Source organism: Mercurialis annua, linkage group LG3, assembly GCF_937616625.2.
Source record: "Mercurialis annua linkage group LG3, ddMerAnnu1.2, whole genome shotgun sequence".
NCBI classification, from domain to species: domain Eukaryota; kingdom Viridiplantae; phylum Streptophyta; class Magnoliopsida; order Malpighiales; family Euphorbiaceae; genus Mercurialis; species Mercurialis annua.
The window spans coordinates 63792562-63806307 of NC_065572.1; the positions used below are offsets into that span (position 1 = coordinate 63792562).

General features: G+C 29.6%; 1 protein-coding gene across 1 annotated transcript; it reads right to left on the bottom strand.

The window, feature by feature from the left end:
* Positions 1 to 11716: 11716 nt before the first annotated feature.
* Positions 11717 to 13478, bottom strand: LOC126671740 (fe(2+) transport protein 1-like). The gene is made up of 3 exons (XM_050365528.2): positions 12816 to 13478; positions 12230 to 12379; positions 11717 to 12129 (listed from the first exon to the last, which is right to left on the bottom strand). Exons 1-3 carry the CDS (start codon positions 13419 to 13421, stop codon positions 11824 to 11826), a joined length of 1062 nt encoding a protein of 353 aa, XP_050221485.1. The 5' UTR covers positions 13422 to 13478; the 3' UTR covers positions 11717 to 11823.
* Between the last annotated feature and the right edge of the window lie 268 nt (positions 13479 to 13746).

Genomic DNA, 13746 nt, shown 5'->3' on the forward strand with positions numbered 1-13746 from the left:
ATTATTTTAGGAGTTTTTTTGCAGCTTTTTGAACCTTCAACAGCTGGTGTTTGAAAAGCTCCATTTTGGAGTTTTTTGCCAACAGCTGATAGCTGTTTCAGTTTTTTTAATAATTTAGATAAAATTACCCCTATTAAAATATATTCTTTTTTTAATATATAAAATTATTTAAATTATTTTTAAATACTCTAATTGTTTATAAATTACATAAAAATATTTTATTTATATTGAAACAACTATAATATAATAATTTTTAAAATAAATCATAAATTTATCAAAAAAAATCTTTAAATAAATTTAAATTAAATATTACTCTTATAAAACAATAATTATTAATATTTTTATTAAATATTATATAATATAATATATTTATAGTTTAATAAATAAAAACAAAAATATGCTTTTTACAGTCATTTTATATATAAACAGCAACAGGTAATCAAATCTCACCAAACATATATGACCAAACATGTATGGTCTATCAGCTATCAGCTAACAGCTATCAGCAATAGCTAACAGCTATCAGTTATAAGAAACAGCTGAACCAAACAGGCCATAAGCAAGAAAGTAGAATTAAATTAGACATTCATATATTTCTAATAAATTAAAAATTAAGTTATTCGGAGGTATATAATTCAACTTCTGTTTTGATTAAATTTTTGATCAATGAGTGCTCAATGAATTTGTCAAAAGTGAAGAAAATGAGCCAACCTGGCCTATGAACCGAACCTAACCCACAACAAAAAAATTTGATATACTAACCGAATCTGCCCGCTTTATGAGTCATGTGGTCCGATCAACATGCAACTTTAGCCTTTTTCAGGGTTTCTTCCATTAAATTTAAAATCTTTTTTTGTAAATTAAACTTTAACCTATAAAGGCAAATTTGTTTAGCTAATAGGGGTTCAAAAATTACTCGTCGTAAAGAACTTGAAAATAGCTACAAGGGAGAGAAAGATAACTTTCGGCAATATGAGAGTAAATTTTTAAAAAAATTCAAAGGAGAAATGAAAACGACAATTGATCCAACCTAATATCGCTTTTAATTTTATTTTTATTTATCACATTCATACTAAGTGTAATTAAATTCTCATATTTGGGTGACGAATGTAATTTAATTATGGGATGTAATTGATTTTTATATTATCAAAAGATTATTTAATACCTAATTTCAGTAATTAGTTTTTGTTTCGATTTATTGGCTACCAATTGAATTTTATTTAAAATTCGTGTCATGTATTGAAAGGTGAAACATGAATTTGGGTCTAAAATTAATTTGTATAATATCTCAAAATATAGACATGCTTAAGAATTTTATTTATGGCACATATGTTCCGGTTAGCTGATTAGCTCCACAATCGAAAGGAGCCATCCCTGAAATTCAGGTTTAGAACTCCTGAGATGGTTCTTTATCATTTGATTAAACTAGTGTTTAGATTGAAAAATCAAATTCATTTTAATTGATCATACTTTCTTGATTCACGAGAATATTTAAACATCTTAGAATACTTCCATTTAAATATAAGCAATTTTGAATCTAACAATAACTATATGGTAAAATTCTGAAACTATAATATTCTTTATTATCATTTCATCTCTAATTAATCTTTTCTTTTGATAGGTTAAATTATATCTTTAAATTCATAATTGTCTTTTGCTATAATTAATTGAAATAATAGTTGAATAATTATCTATGTGAATTTGATCTTATACACTACAATCTCATTATTTATACTTATAGAAGTTGTATTTTTAGTCACCGTTATATGAGAAAAGATATCACACCATATCAAAAGTTTTGGTGTGATTATAATTTTATATATATAACGATTGAAGAAAGAAAATAAAAATAGTAATAGAGTACTAATATTTAAATAGTTAGGAAGATAAAAACAATCAACGAGTGACGTACGACCAGTGTCTAAAAACCGAACTGGTGATCAAATTGATAAGGCCACCGATTTCTGGTTTAACCGGCAACCGTCAGTTCAATCAAATTTATTTTAAAAAAAATATTATTTTAGCAACGAATTTTGGATATTAAGAGATGAATTTTTTCCATTGCTAATTCTAATTGTCGGTTCAACCAACGGTTTAACTACCAGGTTATTCTGGTTCCTCCAGTTCGATTCTTTTCGATCCAGTTCAACTCAAATCCGATTTTTTTGCAATTTTTTAAATGGTTCACTAGCCGCTTTCCAATTTAACAGGTTCGATTGACCGGCCTGATCCATTTTTAAAACACTGCATACAACCATTTAATGACAACGTTAGAAATTCTATATTAAAAAGGGCGAGCCACAATATACATATCATCTACAAAAGTAATTTTTAAAAATTGGACTGCTAAATATAATTTATTTTTTATATAAACTAAATACTTTTAAGAGGGGAAGGCCCTTCCATGTCCCGCCATTGTGGCCACTCATCTGCCGTTGATTCCGCCGTGATTTTGTGCCACCCTGATCATGTGATTATGTGCCCATAATCATGTATAATTTGCTACTTTCCTTCAACTCACATCCAATACAAGACCATTTCTTGATCTCCCATTTTGATTTGGGTCAATTTAGTTTCCTCTCTCTAATAATGCACAACGGATATTCAAAAATATTATGCACTTATATATGTTCTCCATTAGATTATGTTTTTACCCTGTTAGACTTAGACATATTATTTTTATATGACCTTTTCTGGTTAAATAAGTGGAGAGCTTATACCTTTCTTTATAGATAATTTCTTATTCATACATTCTAATTCTATTATCTTTCAGCGCCGGACCGATCTAGCGTTAGAAAATAAAAATAATCAGATAAAAAATTTACCTCTAAATATTTGTGCTTGTAGGTTACAAATTAATTCCCACTTGTTTTTTTTAATTTATTTATATAACTTAATTACTTTACTCTTATTTGTTCTCTTTTTTTTATTTATAACTTACATACTATTTTTTTCATTATTAACATATATTTAACTGATTAAAATTAAAATACTCTAAAAAAATTAGTTAGTATTATTCTTTTAATTTTTAATTGTTGAATATAAAGATATTATATATGCAAATTAATACACGAACTTTATCTTAATTTGCAATTACCACACGAACTTTCAAACTTGGCAATTTAATATATCAACTTTTATTTTTTTGGCAAATTGATACACCGACCAATCATACAACAACACGTGGCTGTATATGACAATGTCCACGTTAGTGTTTTTCCAGTCCGGTGTATCAATTCGCCAAAAAATGAAAATCGGTGTACCAATTTGCCAAGTTTTAAAGTTCGTGTTATAATTGCAAATTAGGGTAAAGTTTGTGTATTAATTTGCAATTAACCCTATAAATAATAATCACTTAGTAAATTTTGAATTAAAAGAAAATCATGGAGAAATTAAATGCGTGTAATTATTCGGAAAAAAATAGTTTATTACAAATTAACAAAAATGAGGTATATTGAAATTGAAATTTAAAGTAATTAAACATATATTTTACTTAAATGGCCGAAGGTACAAAAAAAACCCCTGAACTTTTCAAGAAAGTACAAGACATCCCTTTTACTTTTTTCTAGCTCAAATCGACCACTCCATGTTTTTTTCGAAAAAAAAACCCCCTCCGTCCAAAATCTCCGTTAAATGATGACGTGGCACATAAGGAAAAAGTTTGAAAACATTCTTAATTTTTAAAAGACTTACCAAATTTATACTAATGAACCTTTTTAATCATTCTAACCCTCTTCTTTACTTAAGTGTGCGAACGCACACTCAATGTGTGCGAACGCACACCCTTGACAGCCCCCGAAAAAGTCATTTTCCGGGCAATTCGCCGCTTTCCGGCACTCCCGACATGCTTCCACTTCATTTTAGCATATAACCCAATTCGAATCTCACCAAATACGACTATAGAAACGCGATTACAATTCGTTTAATTCGTTAAAACGATATAACCCTAATTTACTAATTCTCACAATAAAAATGTCAAGCTTACCTCGATTTGAAGCTTAACGATGATAGAGAATCGAATTCTGGACGAATCGATATAAAGAACTCGCGATTTGGACGAGAAACGGCGAAACCGCGGCGGATCGAAGTCGATTGTCATATTTCCCTCGTTCTTTCTGTAACCTTCCTTTCCTCATCTGATTCTTCATTTCTTTTACATATATCTTGGCTAATTAGCCAGTTTAACCCTTCAATTGTTTAACTTTAACCATTTCTCTTTTAAACTTTCTAATTTAACCTAACGGTTAAATTATCCTTTTTAACTCAATTCCGTACGTATTATTTATATCCAATAAATAATACTTAATTCATAATTATTATTTTTCCGTCAATAATCTTTGAATTGCTATTCTCGAGACTTATTTGGCTAATTTACATTTTGGCCCTTGAACTTTTCAAAAGTTGCAATTTAGCCCAAAACGTATCCGCGTCCAAATTTTAAAAGGTCTCCGATTGACCCGAAACTTTTACCACATATACTATAAAACATTTCGCGGACCTTGGCGAAATAACTTCCATTTTAAGTCGTAGTGGCTAAATTACCACTTTAGTCCATGTACCTTATTTCGAGCTTTTCTTAACATTTGTCCTTCTAATTCCAATTCTAACTTTAGAATTGAAATATAATATTAAATTTCTCGCAATAATCTTTTTCAAAACCGTCCTGCTAAAATTTTTATACTTATCTTAATTTCTCGGAAATCCTTTCGATATCGCTACTCCGGCGATGCAACACTGGACACGTGGTCCAAATTAAATACTTAAATATTTTGGGGTATTACAGTCGTAACCCGCCGCAACCGTCCCATTCAATTTTTTTTATTTTTCTTAATCCTTTTTGAGAGGAGGAACAGTTGTTCATCCTCAAAAGAGGATGAGCAGAGGATGAGCAAGTTCTGCTCATCCTCTTTTGAGGATGAGCAGATCTTGCTTATCCTCAAAAGAGGATGAACGAACTGTTCATCCTCTTTTGAGGATGAGCAAGATCTACTCATCCTCAAAAGAGGATGAACAGTTCATCCTCTTAAAGAGGATTATAAAAAAAAACCCCTCCGTCCAAAATCTCTGTTAAATGATGACGTGGCACATAAAAAAAAAGTTTGAAAACATTCTTAATTTTTAAAAGACTTACCAAATTTATACTAATGAACCTTTTTAATCATTCTCACCCTCTTCTTCACTTAAAAACCTCTAAAAAAAACCTAATTAATTTTCTTTCTAATTAATTGTAATAAAACACTAATGAAACCTAATTGAAAAAAAAAACGAATTAATTTTAAAATCGCCGCCGAGTACCGAATCCATCGCCGCAACCGTCCCATTCAATTTTTTTTTATTTTTCTTAATCCTCTTTGAGAGGATGAACAGTTGTTCATCCTCATTTTGTTCATCCTCAAAAGAGGATGAGCATAACTGCTCATCCTCTTTTGAGGATGAGCAGAACTTGCTCATCCTCTTTTGAGGATGAGCAGAACTTGCTCATCCTCTTTTGAGGATGAGCAGATCTTGCTCATCCTCAAAAGAGGATGATAAAGCTAAAATCAAGCAATGCATAAATATAAAAACATTAGTTCACTTGCGCGGGGGGGGGGGGGGGCAAAAATGAAAACCAAATTCCAGAAGAATAATAACAAACTGAGTCACGAGGGGTTCGCCCGTCAGAGTGAATACAAAGACTCTCCTAAACGAGTTGTAGCCAAGTCACAAAGGGCTCGTCTGTCAAAGGTAATCTAAGAGGATTCGCCCAACCTTAAGAGTGACCGAATCTAATAGGATCTGATAAATCTCAGTAACCATATCTAACGTGTCTTGCACCAGATCTCGATTTATACGTGTATGATTCATTTACCATAAAGGTTCTAGAAGACCTGGATTTCAGAATCGCTTTTCTACTTGGAAACGTATTCTTATTTAGGAGTGCAATCCTATTTACGAGTCGTTCATAAACAGGACTCTTGCTCAATTTGAATCTCTTTCCTATTTGGATTTATACAACTGAATAAGAATTACTTTCCTATTTCAACTTTACAAGGTATTCCTCCATGATCACTATAAAAGGACTTTAGGTATGCCTACACATACAAAATTACATTACGCAACAATAATCTCTTAAGCTCACTACTGACTTAAGCATCGGAGCGGTCATCGGACAACCCCCGTCCGATCAACCATCTACTTTATTTTACAGGTCAAACACCGTTGAGAAGGCAAATTCCATAATGTCATATGCATTCTGCTCGCCGAGAACACTAAAATATCACCTTTGTACTCGCGAGCAAAAGATTGAATTAGTTTAAAATTGGTCTTTCTTTTGGCCTAGCATTTTTATAAAAAAAGTATACAAAAAAGTATACGAACAATGTTTATTAAAGTAATACATTAAGTATACGAGCAATCTATCTTAAATTTAATAGTAAAAATATATGAACAATATAATAAAAATATACTAAAAATATACTAAAAGTATACGAACAATTTATGTTAGAAGTATACTTAAAATATACGAACAATGTATATTAAAAAATATACAACAAGTATACTAAAAATACGAAGAATGTTTTATTAAAAGTAATATTGAAAGTATACAAACAATTTATCATAAAATTAATACTAAAAATATACGAATAATATATATTAAAAATATACTAAAACAATACGGATAATATTAAAAGTACATTGAAAATATATGAATAATGAAAATTAAAAGTATACTAAAAATATATGAACAATGTATATTAAAAATATTCTAAAAGTATACGAACAATATATTACTAGATTATTAAAAAATGCTAATAATGCATCTTAAAAATATACAAATAAAACTATTTATATACCATCCATGCATTGTCAATATACATATTATATAAAACTAGTTTCATAAACATTGATAAATAGAAAAGTGCACTAGGGATGACCATCACAGATATAAATGACGAATCATCAATAAATTTTCATTTCACAAACAAAAACTAGAAATATAATTAAAAAAGGGATAATCTCATAAAAATTCACTAACTTTACACATTTTCTCAATTTAATCACGTTTTTTAAAAACTCTCATTGAGATATACCAACTTTCATTTTTTTTCTTCAAATTCATACATGGTGCTGACGTAACACTCATTCATTAATGTAATTTGCTGAGGTGTAAGTTATTATTAACCAATAAATAAGTGACACATCATTCATATTATATTATTATTTAAAATTATTTGACAAAAAATTAATTTTAATTTTTTAAAGATATTATTTAAATTATCCATAATTTTTTTGCAAACTGAACATCTCTTGTAAATTTGTGAATTGAGGGGGGTAAATAGCCGTTTAAGTTTAATAGTGAATAACATGCGTTGAATCAGGTGTAAAAACCCTATGAATTGATTAAAAAAGCAAATTTCAATGTTAAATTGACCATAATGTTAAAATTTGTACTAATCGATCATCACTTATAAGTTTGAGCAATAAATTGCCAATTAAGTGAGTTATAAATGGTAATAAACATAGTGAATTTGGATCTCATGTGGGAAATTGTAGAATCATTTTAGGATGATTTTTGTAGTTTTTTTCTACATTGAATCATTTCTTCATTTGCTTTGTGTTGACCATATACTGAAAAAAGAAATGATCCAAAAATCGGTCCTGCTCTAAAATATCATGTACAAGTGCAAGTTCACAGAAAACAAACCAAGGCCATATGTAAATAGTCATTAGTGGTAATGATTAGATCTTTTAATAGATAAAAAATTGAGAGTTTGAGACAAGGTCTCCTTTGTTTGGTGGTCTCCAATTTTTAATGGGATAGGTTTGCTTTTGTTTGTATTCTCTCCTCAAATTAGACATACATATATATAAAACTAGTACGAAATCCTCCCTACGCTTCGGAATTTATATTTTTTAATAAAAAAAATATTTTAGCCTTTGACAAAAATAATAATAATAATAAAACAGATAACAATTTGAATAAAACAATTGAATAATATGCTTTGGTAATTGATAACCCAATTAATTTATTGCACTATTTGAGTATTAGTAAATATTAGAAAATTTTGATAATACGATATAAGAACTACACACAACAAATTAGTTAAAACATCACAGCCGGTGGACTATCCTTTTGCAGAGACCCTCGAGAAGGATTACTTTTGATAAACAATACTTTATCTAGTGATGTTCCAATAAGCAATAGAAAAATATTAATTTAATAATAAAAATTATTGAAAAATATAGTGAATTGAAATTATACATATAGAAACAATAAATTTACAATTGGATAAAAATCATTCCATTCATGTAATGCATACCATCATTTATGTCATTTAACTTTTTGCATAACAAAAATTAAGTTTATGTATGTTTTTTGTAGTTTTCTTTTTTGATCGGATGCACATAGTACCTTCTATCTCTTTAATTTTTTTCATCCAAACTAACTGGTTTTCTATAAATTTTGATTGAAATAAAAAATTGATTTAGCGCTTAAATAAGAGCAAAGCTAGAAATTTTAATAGAAAATAAATTATATTTTAAATTTTTATATTAACAGATTTAAAAAAAAGTATAATAAAAAATAAGTTTATTTTGTTTTGAGACTGGAACAAATGGATTTTAAAAAGGAAAGAAGATGAGATTTATGGATGGTGGATTGAAAGTAGACGAAGATGAATGGGTGATGATATATTGATGATAATCGTAGAAATAATTTGAAGACGGGGCTAGTTTTGTCTGTTTAAACGAATATTTAACAAAACAATAATTTTTAGAAAAGGGGCATGGCCTAGAAATGAGGAGGAAATGGTAAAGGCATAAATGAATTTTTCTTTTATTTTTGTGAGTTAGGACATAATCTAGAAATAAAGGGGAAAAGAGAGGGGCATTATAGAAATAAGGAGGAAATGGTAAGGGTATAAATAGATTTTTTTATTTTTATGAGCTAGGGCATAATCTAAAAATAAGGGGGAAAAGAAAGGGGCATTAATGGAATATGAGGCCAAAATTACTGTACAATGTACAGTGATTTTGGACCCAGTTTTATTATATAGATATTAGATTAGGGTGAGAGAAAAAACCGATCATCTAAATTAACCGACTTCCGATAAAAAATTAACTGACCGAATTGACTATTTTTTGGCCGTTTGATTCGGTTAAAAATTTAAATTCGGTTTTGATTTGATTTTAATATAAAAGTTTTGTTTTGTGATTATTGGTTCAGTTTGAATTTTAAATTAATAGAACCGACCAAATTAACCAAAAAATTGAATGTTTTTAGATTTTATGAATTTATTTGTAATATTTTTGTCGGTTTTGACCGAATTAACCGACCTATTTCAGTTGGTTCGGTTTTGAATTCTTTTTCTTTTTTTATTCAGCCCGTTTAGTTTGCGGTTAATATTTTTTATTTGGTCGGTTCGATTTTAACTATTCGATCAAATAATTAATTCGGTTAAAGAATTGTTGGTTTGATTTTGAATCGAATAAAATGCCCACCCCTATATAAAACATGTAATGACCACAATATCAAGGTTGTCTATAATAATAAGGCCAAAATTCATATCAAGGTTGTTGTATTTAATTTTTTTATTATCTAGATTTTTTTAATATGGTAATTTTCTAAAATACATATTTTGGCATTTTATTTACAACTTTACATTATAAGTTTTGACTTTTCTTTTCTGACATTTTTTATTTACGAAAAATACTTTTTTTTTTAATTTTATAAATACCTTTTTCGGTTTTCAATTTTGATTTTCGGTTTTTTCAGTTCGGTCAACAATTTTTTTATATGAGTGTAAGATTAGTGTATATATAGTGTTAATTTTTATTTTTTATAGATTTTTTTCCTGGAATTTTTTATTTTATTTTTTATAGTGTAACAATAGTGTATATACATTGTTTTATGGTGTTTATATAGTGTAAAATTAGTATATATATAGTGTATAAGTAGTTATAAGTGGTGTATAAGTAGTGTATTTATGACATTTTGTAGTTTTTTTGTGGTTTATACCATGAAACACTGCAAATACACCATAAACACTGTAAATACACCATAAACACTGCAAATACACCATAAACACTGCAAATGCACCATGAACACTGTAAATGCACCATAAACACTGCAAATACATCATAAACACTGTAAATGCATCATAAATATACTAAAAAACGGCTGAAATACACTATTAATACACCAAAAATACACTAATACGTAAAGATATTATAAAATTATTACAAATGCACCATAAATCAATATTTTCTTTACAAAATCAGTAGTAATAAACAAATCTATGAATAAGAAAAGACAAAATAAATAATTATATGAATAATAGAACAATTTTATGAACAAAAAATTATAGATTTACAATAATTTATTTATAAAATATTTAAATCATTATAAAAAATCTAAAAAATTACACAAATCTAAAAACGAGTCGAGAAATCCATAGTGCGAACGGAAAAGACGAACAAACTAGCACGAACGGAACAGACGAACGGAAAAACGACCAGAAATGATGAGAAATTCATCGGAAGTAGACGAACGAAAGCGCGACTGGAAAGACGAACAGAAAAGTAATCGGAGGAGATAAACTGAAAATCAAATGAAAAAGAAGAAGAAAAGAAGAGAGAAGAAAAGAGAGAAGAGAGAGAAAAAAAGGTGGTTATGTAAAATTTTAACCTAAAATGAGATAATATTTCTTTATATAATGAGTATTTTTGGTAAATAAGTTAACTTATTAGGTAACATATGATAAGAGAAAAAGATGGGCTAAAATGTTATAAATACTTTACCCAAAACAAGTATTTAAAAAATAATCATTTTTTTTAATTTCTAATTTTTATCTAACTTTTGTATATATCTTAAATTATTATACTTTTTAATGGAAAAAGGCGTGCATTACACCCACTTTAAAATGTGTCTTAGACCGAATTAATATCCACCTAACTCACTTGTATATAGTTTTATTGGATAATTTTAAAAAAAGGACCAAAAGATTTAATTATTTAAACTACAAATATTTTATTTTTTTACACGAAAATTGTTAATAACGTAAAATATGACGTGTTAACAATTGTGTTGCTTAACAACAACTACATGACATGTTCATAATTTATATCTTTAAAAGGAACAATTTAATAAAAATAAATAAATAGTATAGACACATTTTGAATAATAAATTCTAAAAAAGAAACCAAATAAATAAAACTGTGAAATTATATGTTCTTTTTTGAGTTAAGCCTAATAATAAAAGAAAGATGAAGAAGATTTATTGTTGCTTCTAGTCTTGTGAACAATTTTGTGCTTACTAGTGTTTAATGACCTAATCTATCTTCTCTATATTAAACAATATCTTTTAAATTCTCGTTGTATTATGTTTGTAATATAAATTTATTTATAGCCTCTTCAACATTTCTCTTTAATAAATTTTCTTTTTGGTGAAATAAAAATTATTTGCAAATAAAAAGAATATTTTGCATTCTTAAATTTATACTTTTTTTTGAAAGAAAAAAAATTAAAATTAATTTTTCTATGAGCATGAAATTGTTAATTTCATGTCAACTAGTTCACTTTTGATCAATAAGCCTCCATAGTTAGTTTCTAGAATCTATACATTTGAAGGCCCTAAATCTAATCAACAAAATTGTTAATCTTGATGTCAATTGCCCATGGTGTATAGATTGAAGGGGAAATAGATATTCAAGTCATAAATAATTTAGATTGCTCAACTTTGAAGAAAAATGAAATTTCATTGAATTTTGTTTGCGTGCCTCATAGACCAATCAACTAACAACGTTCCTACATTTTACAAAATTGCGCAGCTCTCCTCTGCCAGCCTAAGCCCATTTAGCCATGAGAGACATGCCTCCAACCCCTAGTAAAACTGCAAGATAAGCTTTTATCTGAAGCTTAACATTCTGCTGCAACTTAGGCCCCATAAAATCAGCTGCTAACAGATCAACCAATGCCATATAATTCAGTAATCCTGCTGATGAAGCATTCAATAATCCCACCACAATCAGAGCAGTTGGACTGTTCTCACTGTATATATTCGACAACCCAATGCCTAGTGCAATTCCAAATGGTGTAGTTGCTGAGAAGAAAAATACCATTATTGCCTTCATCCTCGTTCCATACTCAGCCTGTTCATATTCACATTTATGTATAGTATTAGTGATGAGTAATTATGACAATAATAATCAAACTTTGTAGTTGAAGGGTTTGAATTTTTAATTGATTAACCTGTAGAATGCAGCCTCCGAGACCCATTCCTTCAAAGAGTTGATGGAAGCAGAGAGCTGCTATAAGTGGTCTTATTGTGCATTGGTTATCTGATGCTCCCATTGACAAACCAATCACAACCGAGTGTACTACAATTCCAAGTTCTAATACCTGCATTTTCATACAAAAACTTGACTTACTTTTCAGTAACAAACTCATTGAGTGTTAAATTCAACTATCAACCATACTAATACTTTTGCATGAAAACTCGTGTTTTACATCCACGTTCCGGAAACTCGAGTTTCACATTTCCGCATTGTGAAAACTCGAGTTTAATGTTTCCGCATTGCGAGAACTTGAGTTTACGAGTTTTATGTTTCCGCATTGCGAAAACTCGAGTTTTACGTTTCTGCATTGCGAAAACTCGAGTTTTATGATTCTGCATTGCGAAAACTTGAGTGTTAGGTTTCTGCATTCCGAAAATGTGAGTTTTCTCTATTATGCAAGTTGTTCGGCATTTCAGCAATTCCATTTCCGTATAGTATAATGTATAATATTTCATGGAATAACGAATAATAAAATAGCATGGTTACTAATAATATCATACCTGAGCTACGACACGATGCCTCAACAAAACTTCAGAAGTAGCATTCTCATTTTCAGGTTTCACCTCATCCTTAACAATCCCTAATTCACCACTCCCTCCATTTCCAATCTTCTCCTGAACATGATGATGATTATGAAGATAACTGCCACCGCCGCTCGCACCTAGCTTCTTATAATGACTCATCGCAAACGAATCCACCATAAGCGTCACCAAAGCGGACAACATAGCCACAAAAGTCGTGAACGGAAACTTCCTCCAAGGATTCTCCGGCAAACAGTCCGATGTCAAGTCATCAAAAGAGTCAGGTAACACATGCATATAGCCAGTTGCTAGAATAACACCGGACGCAAAAGCTTTAACAATAGAGAATAATTCTTTGTCAGGCTTCAATGCCGGAACCGAATGCGAAAACAACGGTAAACATACTCCGATCATGCTCGTGATCAAGATTGAAGCTATTGCGATCAGCTTTAGCTTCAATGATTTCGCCTTGCTTCGACATTCTCCGCCGCCGGGACCGGATTTTGACTCGCACTCTGCAAATGCTGTTAGTGCTAACGAGAGAATTATGAGAACAGCGAGATTGAATTTTGAACTCGCTGCCATATTTAGTGAGTGACTCAGTGAGTGTAGTACAGAGCAGAAGTGTTTGGTAAAAATGGTGAGTTTTGCTGCGTATTTATATGGGTTTGCTGATGAATTTTGAACTCATGCAATCTAACCTGTTTTGATTCTGTTGAACATTTCAAATTCTCAAATCTGTCCCAATTGACCATAATACCCTTGACGGTTTGCAATAGAGATACTTTAGTTTAGGTAAATTTATCTGTAGAGTTAGGTTAATTTGGAGATTACATAGCTAGCAGTAGAAATATCGTGGCGGGCATGTGTCAGCGCATGTCTAACAGCAGTAACCATACCTTTCCGCAGT

Coding starts and splice junctions, on each gene's coding strand:
- LOC126671740 (XM_050365528.2), bottom strand. CDS start 13,421: ATGGCAGCGAGTTCAAAATTCAATCTCGCTGTTCTCATAATTCTCTCG. Junction 12,380..12,815: donor GGCATCGTGTCGTAGCTCAG/GTATGATATTAT, acceptor ATGAAAATGCAG/GTATTAGAACTTGGAATTGT. Junction 12,130..12,229: donor TCGGAGGCTGCATTCTACAG/GTTAATCAATTA, acceptor GAATATGAACAG/GCTGAGTATGGAACGAGGAT.